The sequence below is a fragment of the Nansenia antarctica genome, assembly GCF_963989245.1.
Source record: "Nansenia antarctica genome assembly, chromosome: 16".
Lineage (NCBI taxonomy): Eukaryota > Metazoa > Chordata > Actinopteri > Argentiniformes > Microstomatidae > Nansenia > Nansenia antarctica.
Genome location: NC_137686.1, coordinates 18,028,171 through 18,042,490, shown reverse-complemented (window position 1 = coordinate 18,042,490; position 14,320 = coordinate 18,028,171). Strand labels below are relative to the sequence as shown.

General features: G+C 40.4%; 3 protein-coding genes across 3 annotated transcripts; all 3 read right to left on the bottom strand.

Moving 5' to 3' along the window:
- Nucleotides 1-360: 360 nt before the first annotated feature.
- Nucleotides 361-1,476, bottom strand: LOC308172051 (chemokine XC receptor 1-like; the record flags this gene model as incomplete). The annotated part of the gene is made up of 1 exon (XM_080546962.1): nt 361-1,476. The coding sequence occupies one exon, from the start codon at nt 1,474-1,476 to the stop codon at nt 361-363; it is 1,116 nt and encodes a 371-aa protein (XP_080403088.1).
- A 4,849-nt stretch (nt 1,477-6,325) lies between these two features.
- On the bottom strand, nt 6,326-7,222 carry LOC308172050 (chemokine XC receptor 1-like; the record flags this gene model as incomplete). Its single annotated transcript, XM_080546961.1, has 1 exon — nt 6,326-7,222. The coding sequence occupies one exon, from the start codon at nt 7,220-7,222 to the stop codon at nt 6,326-6,328; it is 897 nt and encodes a 298-aa protein (XP_080403087.1).
- A 3,311-nt stretch (nt 7,223-10,533) lies between these two features.
- Nucleotides 10,534-11,921, bottom strand: xcr1b.1 (chemokine (C motif) receptor 1b, duplicate 1; the record flags this gene model as incomplete). Its single annotated transcript, XM_080546960.1, has 2 exons — nt 10,534-10,544; nt 10,979-11,921. 2 exons carry the CDS (start codon nt 11,919-11,921, stop codon nt 10,534-10,536), a joined length of 954 nt encoding a protein of 317 aa, XP_080403086.1.
- Nucleotides 11,922-14,320: the final 2,399 nt, after the last annotated feature.

Genomic DNA, 14,320 nt, shown 5'->3' with positions numbered 1-14,320 from the left:
GAACCTGAAAAGATAGTGAAAGAAAATAGTGGTTCTCAAGGTCTGCAAAGTTCTCTAACACAATATCATTTAGTGAAGCCCAGCACACCATGACACAAGCAGACCAGTTCAACAGTTTCACACACAACTTTATTCACATAATATCTGGGAAATATTGGCACTTTTACATAAATGTTCCATATTTAAAATTATTACATTCTATTTAGCTCTAATGCACTAAATGCACTGCACTTATATAGCGCCTTTATCCAAAGCTCTCCTCATATTGAATGAGACATACGTATTTACAGAACTGTTTCCAATCTTAGACATTCTTGCCACATTCTTGTGAGTTGTTCCTGACAAAAGGCAACTCTCTGTTCATGCCTGAGTAATTTCTAAATCCAATGTTACGTTGGAGTTTCTGCCAGCAACATGATGCATTACATAAGCTTTCTGGATGACATTGGAGGTGCTCTGATCAATGTTTCTCCCTCCCTCCTTGACCTGCCCCTGCACGGTGAAACAGTGGAAGAGATTAAACAGACGCTTCCTGAACTTCTCTGAGAGCATATACAGTATTGGGTTCATGCAGCAGTGAGAAAACGCCAATATCTGGCAAATCTCAAATGCAATTTGCAGACGATTTTTCACTGTGCACTCTTTGCCCTCTTTGTACACTGGCGCATTGAGGAAAATCATGATGTAATAGGGTGCCCAGCACAGAAAGAAAGCCATAAGAATACACAACACAACCACTATGGACCTCTTCTTCTGCTTGATCTTTGTTTTAAGGGCGGTTCTGATGATACAGCAATAACAGAACACAATGATGACCAGAGGGAGCAGGAACAGCAGGGTGATCTGGAGGTAATACCCGGTGTCCTCCCCAATGCCTACAGGGTTGTCAGTCAACCATGCACAGCTGAAGTAGCCATGGCCCCCCTCCACCCCGGAGGATAAGGCGTCAATCAGGGAAGCTGCCACGCTGATAACCCAGGATCCTCCACAGGTCACCCACGCACACTTCCGCCTCCGAGGGTTGAATTGCCACTTCTTCATGACCACAGCAGCGAAGCGGTCGACTGCCATGACGGTGAGGAGTATGACACTACTGTAGAGACCAACAAAGTAGGCCCATACGACAAGCTTGCAGGCTGCGTCACCAAAGACCCAGTGGTTGAACACATAAACAGCCCAGAAGGGGAGGGTGACGGTGAACAAGAGGTCAGAGATCGCCAGGTTCAGTACAAACAGGTTGATGACATTCTTCGGGTCCTTGAGACGGGTCCTTGAGACTTCGGGTGTGAGAACACACAGGAGCAGGCCGTTGCCAGTAACACTTATGAAGAAGATGAGGAGAAAGCATGTGGAAATGATGTGCCCAAACGTCGGGGCCTCACAGGGCGACACATCATCATCGTCGTAATCAGAGTTGTCTGGGTGGAATGTTGTATTTGTCATGCTCTCTGTGGTCATACCATACCCTTGTTCCATTTCTAGAAAACATATTAGAGAAATTCATAAAAATAGTAAAGTAAAGTAAAGTAAAGTAAAGCTTTATTTATATAGCGCCTTTCGTCCATGTAATGCAACATGAAATGCAACTCAAAGCGCAACTCAAAGCGCAGTGAGAAAATGATGTTGAAATATCTGCAGTACCCAGAACCAAGGAGTCTTCATTAGCAAGGGCACCAACTTTTTAAATAACAATGTACAGGAGTTCTATAAAATCAACAAATCCTTGTACTACACACTCCTTGTGTTCAAATGATTATGAATATACTGATCAGAGATTACGGTACTACAATAAACGTTTTCCTATGCATTTTAATCACGTCAAACCACAAATTTAACTATTACGATAAAAATAAAAATAAATATATTAATCATACATTTAATAGAACATACATTTAAGAATAGAAACTGTATTCAAACAACCACCTACCATGTGTGAAGGATCAGGGCGCCTAAAGAGGCTTTGGTTGTGATTACAGTAAATGAATAATAATTGTTGCAGTTAACCAGTGTTGTATTTATGGGTTCATGTTCTTCCTCATTTTTCATTAGTTTCACTTTCTTATTTAGTCAAAAAAGATAGGTGGAGCTCTGCCTCTCACAAGGATGGCAACATTAGCATGTATTCTTGGTTTCTAGGAATGTTAGATTTAATTGCTACTGTACCTCAAGTGAAATTAGCTATATCATTAAAACATCTAAAAGTTGAAAGACAATGTGTGGTGGGGTTGCCCATAAGACAAAGCGGTAATTGTAGCTCATTCAGTATTTAAAATGGAAGTAGAAAGATATGAATGTACTGTATATGAAGTATGAAATGATATGAATATGAACGATATGAATTATATTGAAAGGGGGTTTCATTTATTAATTTGTATAGCTGCATATTGTTTACCTGAAAACATACATCAATATTTTACAGATACATATTGAAAACTTCTCACTCTCAATATTATAATACACTTGTTTAATTAGGTATGCAATACATCATTACAACTTCATGGTATAGAATATGAAAATAAAACACTGAATAGATGATCAGTCAAACATAAGACATACATTTATTCCCAATGATTAGGCTACTTCTAACAGTTATGGAAAGGATCGAATAAACTCAACACAAGTTGTCACATGACCAACAAACACAAGTTAACTTTACGTTATAACATATCTGATCCCAAAAGATATTTCATGATTAATAATGACTGATAATGCTTTTCTCAACCCTGTGTGACAGACAATCGATCATATCGGATCCTAGATACCTGCTTATAAGTTACAAGGAATCATGAGGGGTTTACATATAGGTCAATTACCTGGGGGGTATTGTATCAACGTCGCTAAAGGAAAATCTAGGCTTCTTTTTTATTTAAAAGGCATTATCGCTGGCTTTACACATTTCATTCAGTGTGAGTGAGTGAGTAACACGTGGCTTCACATAAGCCTTCAACATATCACTACGTTGTCATCATTATCAGGAAGACACCAGGGGGGTATTCCATCAACGTCGCTAAAGGACAATCCAGGCTTATTTTGATAAGTCTTGAGAGAAAAGTGTAAAGTCCAGCCAAGAAGGTGGTAATATAGTTATGAAGGTTAAGGTGATTAGATATACAGCAGGGGAGGCTGGTGGAGGTAGAAATCTGAAAAAGCGCTCATTTAGTAATGCATGGAATCGTTTTTGATACCATTCCTCATTGCATTCCATGCATTACTATGAGCCTGTCCTCCAATTTCTACCTCTACCGGCCCGGTGTTAACACTCACATTGTTTTATTCACATAGTATATGGAAGATATTTTCAATTGACCATATTCATAAATCATAACTTAAATAAGAGATACAATACTCAGTTACAGAATTACAGTTAGCATCTATACACATTTTTGCCAGTTGTTTTTGTTAAAAGTGAACCCCCGTTCAGTCCTGAGGAGACCTTAATTCCAAACATGTTACAGCATTGGCATCAGTGACATCCTGATGCATCACAATATCTGTCTGGAGGACGTTGGAGGTGGTCTGACCAGTGGTTCTCCCCCCACCCTTGACCTGCCTCTGCACAGTTGAACAGTGGAAGAGATTAAACAGATGCCTCCTGAACTTCTGTGAGAGCATATACAGTATCGGGTTCATACAGCAGTGAGAAAAAGCCAATATGCGACAGATTTGAAACGCAACGCTTAGATGCTCAGAGGCTTCATCGTCTGCAGGTTCATACACTAAGTCCAGAAATATCAATACATTAAAGGGTGCCCGGCACACAAAGAACACCACAACAATACACAACACAACCAAAAAAGGCCTGTGCTTCTTCCTGGTCGCTCTTTGAAGGATGGTCCTGAGAATACAACAGTAACAGCAGACAATGATGACCAGAGGGAGTATGTACAGCAGGGTTACCTGAAGGTAGTACCACACCCCTATCTCAGATGCCTGCTCACAGATGAAGGTGCCACTCTCCTCATCCTCCTCCACAGTAGAGGATATGGTGTCGTTCAGGGACGCTGCGATACTAATTACCCAGGCTCCCCCACAAGCAGCCCACACGCACCTCCGCCTCCGCTGAGGGTTGGAGTGCCACTTCTGCATGACAACGGCAACAAAGCGGTCGACTGTCATGACGGTGAGGAGTATCATGCTACTGTTGAGACCCATAAAGGAGGCCCCGGTCACAAACTTGCAGGCCACATCACCAAAGACCCAGTGGGAGAGGTTGTAGGCTGCCCAGAAGGGGAGGGGGAGGGTGAACAAGAGGTCAGAGATCGCCAGGTTCAGTACAAGCAGGTTGGTGACATTCCTCATGTTCTCGTAGCGTGTGAGAACCACCAAGAGCAAGCCATTGCCAGTAATACTCACGAAGAATATGATGAGAAAGCATGTGGCAGTGAGGTGGTTCCAAAAGAGGTCTTCATAACCATAGTTCTCCTCAGGTTCATCTGTCATGCCGGAGAATGAAGTCTCATTTATGATGCTTTTGTCCATTGCTGTATTTCTGGAAATCATATTAAAGAGAAATCCATAACAGAGTGAGAAGATGATAGAGGATGTTGAAAGATCTATTGAGCATAGAGCCTGGGACTATACAGGAGTTTACAGCTGGGACACAGGATTATGAATATACTGATCAGAGATTACGGTACAATAAACGTTTTCCTATGCATTTTAATCACGTCAAACCACAAATGTAACTATTACGATAAAAAAGAAAAAAGTATTTTAATCATACTTTTAATAGAACATAAATTTAAGAATAGAAACTGTATTCAAACAACCACCTACCATGTGTGAAGGATCAGGGCGCCTAAAGAGGCTTTGGTTGTGATTACAGTAAATGAATATTGTTGCAGTTAACCAGTGTTGTATTTATGGGTTCATGTTCTTCCTCATTTTTCTTAGTTTCACTTTCTTATTTAGTCAAAAAAAGATAGGTGGAGCTCTGCCTCTCACAAGTATGGCAACATTAGCATGTATTCTTGGTTTCTAGGAATTTTGGATTTAATTGCTACTGTACCTCAAGTGAAATTAGCTATATCATTAAAACATCTAAAAGTTGAAAGACAATGTGTGGGGTTGCCCATATGACAGAGCGGTAATTGTAGCTCATTCAGTATTTAAAATGGAAGTAGAAAGATATGAATGTATATGTAAGTATGAAATTATATTTTTACATCAAGATGCAAAGGCCAGTACAAAGTGAAAACGTCTCACTCTCAATATTATAATACACTTGTTTAATTAGGTATGCAATACATCATTACAACTTCATGGTATAGAATATGAAAATAAAACATTGAATAGATGATCAGTCAAACATAAGACATACATGTATTCCCAATGATTAGGCTACTTCTAACAGTTATGGAAAGGATCGAATAAACTCAACACAAGTTGTCACATGACCAACAAACACAAGTTAACTTTACGTTATAACATATCTGATCCCAAAAGATATTTCATGATTAATAATGACTGATCATGCTTTTCTCAACCCTGTGTGACAGACAATCGATCATATCGGATCCTAGATACCTGCTTATAAGTTACAAGGAATCATGAGGGGTTTACATATAGGTCAAATACCTGGGGGGTATTGTATCAACGTCGCTAAAGGAAAATCTAGGCTTCTTTTTTATTTAAAAGGCATTATCGCTGGCTTTACACATTTCATTGAGTGTGAGTGAGTGAGTAACACGTGGCTTCACATAAGCCTTCAACATATCACTACGTTGTCATCATTATCAGGAAGACACCAGGGGGGTATTCCATCAACGTCGCTAAAGGACAATCCAGGCTTATTTTGTATGTAAGTCTTGAGAGAAAAGTGTAAAGTCCAGCCAAGAAGGTGGTAATATAGTTATGAAGGTTAAGGTGATTAGATATACAGCAGGGGAGGCTGGTGGAGGTAGAAATCTGAAAAAGCGCTCATTTTGTAACGCATGGAATCGCGTTTGATACCATTCCTCATTGCATTCCATGCATTACTATGAGCCTGTCCTCCAATGTCTACCTCTACCAGCCCGGTGTTAACACTCACATTGTTTTATTCACATAGTATATGGAAGATATTTTCAATTTACCATATTCATAAATCATAACCTAAATAAGAGATACAATACTCAGTTACAGAATGACAGTTAGCATCTATACACATTTTTGCCATCTGTTTTTGTTAAAAGTGAACCCCCGTTCAGTCCTGAGGAGACCTTAATTCCAAACATGTTACAGCATTGGCATCAGTGACATCCTGATGCATCACAATATCCGTCTGGAGGACGTTGGAGGTGGTCTGACCAGTGGTCTGAAAAGTGGTCTGAACAGTGGTTCTCCCTCACCCCCTGACCTGCCTCTGCACAGTTGAACAGTGGAAGAGATTAAACAGATGCCTCCTGAACTTCTGTGAGAGAATATACAGTATCGGGTTCATACAGCAGTGAGAAAAAGCCAATATGCGACACATTTGAAACGCAATCTCAAAGGCTTCATCGTCTGCAGGTTCATACACAAACTCCAGATATATAAATACATTAAAGGGTGCCCAGCACACAAAGAACGCCACAACAATACACAACACAACCAAAAAAGGCCTGTGCTTCTTCCTGGTCGCTCTTTGAAGGATGGTCCTGAGAATACAACAGTAACAGCAGACAATGATGACCAGAGGGAGTATGAACAGCAGGGGTACCTCAAGGTAGTACCACACCCCTGTCTCAGATGCCTGTTCACAGATGAAGGTGCCACTCTCCTCATCCTCCTCCACAGTAGCGGATATGGTGTCGTTCAGGGACGCTGCGATACTAATTACCCAGGCTCCCCCACAAGCAGCCCACGCGCACCTCCGCCTCCGCTGAGGGTTGGAGTGCCACTTCTGCATGACAACGGCAACAAAGCGGTCGACTGTCATGACGGTGATGAGTATCATGCTACTGTAGAGACCCATAAAGGAGGCCCCGGTCACAAACTTGCAGGCCACATCACCAAAGACCCAGTGGGAGAAGTAATAGGCTGCCCAGAAGGGGAGGGTGAGGGTGAACAAGAGGTCAGAGATCGCCAGGTTCAGTACAAGCAGGTTGGTGACATTCCTCATGTTCTCGTAGCGTATGAGAATCACCAAGAGCAAGCCATTTCCAGTAATACTCACGAAGAATATGATGAGAAAGCATGTGGCAGTGAGGTGGTTCCAAAAGAGGTCTTCATAACCATAGTTCTCCTCAGGGTCATCTGTCATGCCGGAGAATGAAGTCTCATTGATGATGCTTTTGTCCATTGCTGCATTTCTAGAAATCATATTAAAGAGAAATCCATAAAAGAGTGAGAAGATGATAGAGGATGTTGAAAGATCTATTGAGAATAGAGTCTGGGACTATACAGGAGTTTACAGATGGGACACAGGATTTTTTTTGTTACACTGAACAATTAGTCTATGTTACGGCACATGTGGGAATACGGTACATGTGGGAAAAGTAGGGTTAGGGTTATGAATGGTCTTTATTGTCATTAATATAGTACAGGTACCATACAACGAAATTTGGGAGGGGGGGCTCCCCTGGTGCTAGTAAAAAAATACTAAAAACAAGAAGGGAAAAGAGCTGGTTTACATAACACTATCCACTATACTATACTATACAAATAACACACTGTGCTGTACTCTATGCTATGCTATAAATATCCTAACATTTCCTATCTCTGAACCTTAGTTAGCTGCTAGGGTGCTAGGGTTAAGGTTAGGATTAGGGTTAGGGGTAGGGTTATTGTTAGGGTTAGGGTTAGAATTAGGGTTCGACATGCCAGCATGTACCAAGTCACCCTAGCACCTAACCCTAACCCTAGTTTTCCCACATGTACCGTATTCCCACATGTACCGTAACATATACACTGTTTTTGTTTTAGTTTTAACAAAATATCAATACACAAATTTGATTAAAACAGCAACCTACCTTGCATAAGACTTGAGATGTTCTTGTCATGGATACAAGTGAAAATGATACTTGAGTTGTTACTAACCAGCCATTTATAATGAAGTGGGGAGAAAAACATCTTCCTTATATTCATACCATAACAGTTTCACTAGAGAAATGAAAACATTACTTGTTACTTTACTCATTACTTGAAGCTAATGTTAGAATGAAAACACTCTAAGATAGATTTGTAGAGTGGCCCCTGACACCAGGGGCCTCATTCATAAAAAAGTACTTGAACGTCATCTTTGACTTTCACGTAAGCACATTTTTCTAAACGGACGTAAGCATTATTTATAAAACGGGCTGCGATGGTTTAAAGTTGCGTACGTGCTTCCTTCTATAAATACCAACGCAGGTAAAATGAACGCAGGTGAATGAGGTTTGTATTAACGCCCTGTGATAGCGGCTCAATTATAGCGGCTGAATTAAGCCAAGTGCTATAATATAGGGTAGGCGTTCGTCTGGAAGCGGGAGAGGGCAGAGAAGGGTGGCTTCCCGGTAAGTTGCATTTGTAACGTTTGATCATGACAACTAACCAGGCACATGCTTATACTCAGTACTCAAGTTGTAAAAGAAAATCAGGGGGGGTGGTGGATTTTATCATATGAGGACAATTTTAGCATCCCCTCAGCATCAGTGACTTCAGTGTCAGTAACTTGGTAAAAATGTCATTGCATGTGTGCGTGCCCCCTCGCACCTTGAAATAGCAGTAATACCACGTTCATTGATAAAATGACATAACGTATGGAAAGAGGGGGACGAAAGAGGGGGACGATTTTGACTGTTTTTATTTCTGGGGGGATGCCATCCCCCCTCAACTCGAGTGCTGCTTATACTGTAATAATATAATGGTCTTATTCTTATCAGGTGGTCTTATTCTTATATGGCTGCTCACTCCCAGACACCGGAGAAAATCCAGTATAATTGAAGGGGAGATAGTCAGCTCCGGAGGGATATAAAGGAAGACTGAAATACAATCATAAACATCAGTTCCTTTTAAATCTTGAATTAAACTAATTTTCTCGGCTGATAACAACATAGTTAATTTTATTACGAGCCACTTGCATGAATTACACTAGGCAGTGCGGCTCACATGCCTGTAATAACTCCGCATAACCAGTAGGTAATGTGCGTACGTAAAGTCAATACTCAACGTAGAGCTACAATCGTTTCCACGGTCAAATTGACTCACGTTGAAATTGTATAAATCACTACGTTGACTTGGTTTTCTACGTACAACACAGGTAAGATCAACATTTGATCTGAGTACTTTCTATAAATGAGGCCCCTGATTGGCATAGGTGGCAGTAGAGCAGAAACAGGAGCAGTGCATAGTTGCTCTTATGGACAAAATATATTTCAGCAGTAAATATACTTCATACTTATATGCACACTTAAATGCAGGTCACAGTATGCCAGTCCCTTGAACACTTAATGGTGGTGTTCCCAGGTGGGATTAAATCATTGTACTCATGACCTTCTGATCACCAGTCGACCTCACTATCCACTACTAGGCCACCACTACCCATGGAGGCCTAGGTCCTCGTAGAAGATGAGAATGACCAGGAGCAGGCCGTTGTCAGTTACACTCACAAAGAAGATGAGGAGAAAGCATGTCTAGCATGCACTGATGTGGTGCTGATCACCATAGGACTGTCATTTGTGTCATTAGTGTCATTTGTCATTTCAAAACATATATTTAACTACAGTTTCTTACTAAATATCATACACATTTGATTAAAACAGCAACCTTCCATGTGTACTGTCTCAAAGTGACTTGAGATGCTATTGTGGTGATTATAGTGAACAGATACTAACTTGACAGAGTTGTTTGGGGTGGAGTGGTGGCAAAATAATCTTAGGTTCTTCCTAATTTTCCTTCACATTTAGTCAAAAGGGTTAAGTCGAGCTCTGCCTTTATCAAGCATGGCCTTTAATGAATCCTTGATTTTTAGGAAGCTTAGACAGCTTTCATTGTTACCTCAACCTGGCCATGAGACAGAGAGGGATATGTGTACTTCATTCAGTATTTGAAATGTACAGTAATACAAAATACATTTTGGAGGATTTGTTTTTATTTGTTTGTATTAGTACAGGGACATTGTTTAAAAGCATCAGACATTGGAACAATATAACTCAAACAACTCTGATCATTTTACGAAAAAAAACATGATTACGGTATTACTTTCATTTGTAAAATGCAACGATCAACAATTTCACCGATCAGTGGAGAGTAGCTGGGATCAGTGTTCAATAATTCGGCAGAATAGAATCAAATTAAAAACATGAAAAAATGAACATTGGGTAGGTTTACAATGAGTGGACCCTTACACCAGGTTTGTATACAATGGTTGCCATGGTGGTGGTGGCAGAGCAGAAGCAGAAGCAGTGCCTCGTTTTCAGTTAGAAAACACTTTCAAGCAGAACCTGACATCTTTCAAATGCATTTTCCACAAAAATTCCACTTGGTATGCCAGTAGCTTGAGATAGTCTGTAACACTTTAACTTAGTGCATGCAGTTATAAATGCATTATAAAACTTGTAATAATCATGTATGATTGCATTATAGAATATCATCTCATAATGATCCTAAGATCAGTTTAAAAAAACAGATTGTACACAGACAAACATATGATACATTATGAAGACATTATAAGTATTTTTTTCTGATTGGGGCAGTCCCACTCATATATATATTTTTAATGACAGTTTCAGTGAAGATTTAGACAGGAAGGATGGGTGAGAGAGAGAGGAGGGATGACATGCAGGATATGTCTCCGGCCGGAATCGAACCGGGACCCTGCGGTTATATGGTCAGCGCTTAACCCGCTACGCCACCTAAGCGCCCCCCTTATGAAGACATTATAAGGCATCATACATGCCTTTAATAAGGGATACTGCATTATGTGTGCCTCATAGAACATTTTGACCCTCTAAATATGTCTAGTACAATGATTCCTCACAACTAGACTGAGACATCCTACTACTCCTATAATGGAGATTATTGCCATGTTGAAACAAACTGTGTAACATTTTCTTCAGGTGGTTCTTGAATTTAACCCCGACAAAGACATAGAAGACAGGATTAAGGCAGCAGTGCGAGAAGGCAACAAAGCGGCAGACATAAAAGGCCAAGTCCAAGTTATTGCTGGCTTCACATAATTCAGAAGGTGTGCGTGAGTCAGTAACATTTGGCTTGAAATGAGACTTCACAAATATGACCACGTTGTACGGCGCCCATCCCACGAAGAAAACAACCACAAGACTACAGATCAGTTTCACTGTCCTTTGCCGTCTGCGAGCTGTGGGTCGCAATAGCCTCACTATTATCTGAACATAACAAAAACCAAACACCAAAAATGTGACTACAAAGAGGATGTTTTGCTGATAAATCCCCCACAATTGCCACTTGACATCGGCATCACTATACTCTATACAATATTCCTGTTCGGGGTTATAGTCGGGGTCAGACAGGACGTTGCTAAAGATGAGAGCTGGGGTTGCTGCTAAGATACTCACAGTCCAGACGACCACTGACATTAAGATACCATGGCGGCCCTTGGCGGAGACAATGTCGGACAATGGATGCATCACGGCCAGGTAGCGATGAATCGTCATCATTATCAGGAAGATCCCACTGCTGTAATAACCAGTATAGAATACAAAGCTGACTGCTTTGCAGGTGGTCGCCCCTAAAGTCCAGCTGTTAAGGTGGTGGTAATAGGCCCAGAAGGGTAACCCCACAGTGAAGATCAGATCAGACACAGCCAGGTTCATGATGAAAGTGTTGGTGAGAGATTTGAGATTTTCATACTTGGCCAGAATGACCAGGACCAGTATGTTGCCAAACAAGCTGAGCACCGTTATCAGTGAGAACAACACTGGTGTTGACTTCGCTCCAAACCCGATCACAGCTGTCTTGTCACAGCCTTCATCCACATAATCTTCGTCGTAGTCATAGACCATTGTGGTCGTCATGAGCCCTTCTTTTCCACCTGTAGACATGTCCGTTGAGAACTGAAAATATATACAGTTAGTGAGATTCGAGATTGAAGAATAGGTCAAATAACTTTAACTTAAGATACCAACACTGGGTAACATATATATTATTGTAATCATTTATTTGAGGTGTGCTTGATGTAGCTTTCCTTGCACTTAGATGGTTTCATTCCTGAGACTATTCCAGTGCATCCACTGAGGAAATCAAACACACCTTTCATATACTTTTCAAACATTCAAATATATATTTTGTCCAGGTGGTCAAGATGAAGTGAAAAGTGATTTAATCATTCCTACCTGCATGTCATAGATCATTCCTATACCTGCAAGGTGACCCTGTTTACCAAGAATCCACCCAACAGACATTCATTTGAGTAGTTGAGTAACAGAGTGTCCCTGTCCTGTGACAGTATATCCAAAGAATGGAACCTGTGTTGACCTAAAACCTGATAATGTACAGTACAGCATGCCAGTATCAGTTCCGCATGCTTACATTTTCTTTTCCCCAAACACAAGCGCGGGTAACAGGTAACAGGTAACAGGAAACAGGAATAAGGTTTTAGTCAAGATATACACTACCTTTCATCTTTGTTCCTCTCTGTTTTTTTTTTTTTGCATTGGTAAATGGTAAATGGACTGCACTTATATAGCGCCTTATTCCAAAGAGCTTTACAATGGCCTCTCATTCACCCATTCACACACACATTCTCACATCAATGATGGCAAGCTACCATGTCAGGCGCCGGCTTGCACATTGGGAGCAATTTGGGGTTCAGTGTCTTGCCCAAGGACACCACGACACACTGACAGCCAGGGATCCAACCGCCAAACCGCCGACCTTGCAATCATTAGACGCCAGCTCTACCTCCTGAGCCACAGCCATCCCAAAATTGTTTTCAAAATCAGTGACAGTGGCTAGTTTTTGGACCCTTATTTTGGGAGTCTAAAAGAATGATAAAGTTAATAGTTTAACTAGTTTAACTATTAAGCCATTCATGGAAATGCACTTGCACCTGTAGCTCTTGATGAAACAATATAATAATAATAATAATAATAATAATAATAATAATAATAATAATAATAATAATACATTTATTTTATAAGGCGCCTTTCATGGCACTCAAGGTCGCCGTACAACAACAAATTTAAAAACAGTTACAAAATTCAAAATACAAAATATCAATTTTTACCATATTTTTACCATATTTATACCATAAAAACCATATTTTTTACCATATTTTTAATATAGGAGATAAACAATACATTCGACTCGTATGCACAATAAAGATGTGCTTATGGTATTGTAATAACCGCGGCTGATAAGTAGCCTGCAATAACAGCTGACATGTCATATGATTTCAATGGCCCCCCACCAGAAATGCCCCTACCTTCTTAATACTCTGCAACCAAACTATGGTGATTTTGCAGTTGCAGCACGTGGCTATTTACCCATTGAGGTGTCAATCATTAATAATCCCCGCCTTCCTTGGTAACAAGTTTGTCTGTGTCTGTTAACTAACTGGACTGTTTTGGAGTATTCTGTAGCTTACACGTACGTTTATATCTATTTCCGTTATTAAATAGACACTGGGTAGTCGTTAATTACAACCGGTTGGTTTTGAATGACCGATAGGCCAATTAGTATTAATTGTTTCTCGATTGCTTGTAATCTGCTCGGAGGAGCAGGTGCATGTTGCCATCGCTTATTCGCTTAAAATAATGTACGATCATGACTGAAATGCTGTATTGACACTAATATTAGAGTTTAGAAGTTGAAATGATTGACCGATACTTGACCGAAAAACAAGGTGCTATGCGTCAACAAGTTATTACGTCAGTGGGGAAATCCCATGCCAGTGATATTGGGCAATCGACGAGTCCCACTACTGGATACGGTGATAGATTAGGTGATGTGGATAGATCAGGCATGCTGCATACATGCTTATGGTAGGCCATTAAAGTACAATACACTTTAGATAGCTGAAGCAATAGGAAGGTAAAGGAATAATGTGTCATCCACGATATTTAAAAAATAAAATCCTAGTAATACTTAGCAGGGCTGCCAAGTCTCACGCAATCACCGTGAGACTCACGCATTTCAACCAGTCATATTGATCTGTATTGTATATTGTATTTGTATCTGTATCTATATTAATATTGTACCATATTATGTGAATCTTCATTCCTAGCTAATTTAGATGAGGAAAGACAGTTACTCAGGCTTGAATTAGATCATTAGATGAAATAGTCAATATAGTGACAACAAAATAGTGGAACACGATCCATGCTGAGTTTGTGTGTGTGTCAACCCTAGTTGTGTATGTAGCTCTGGAGATAAGTTATCTGGTTTAATGGGGCAATTAAGG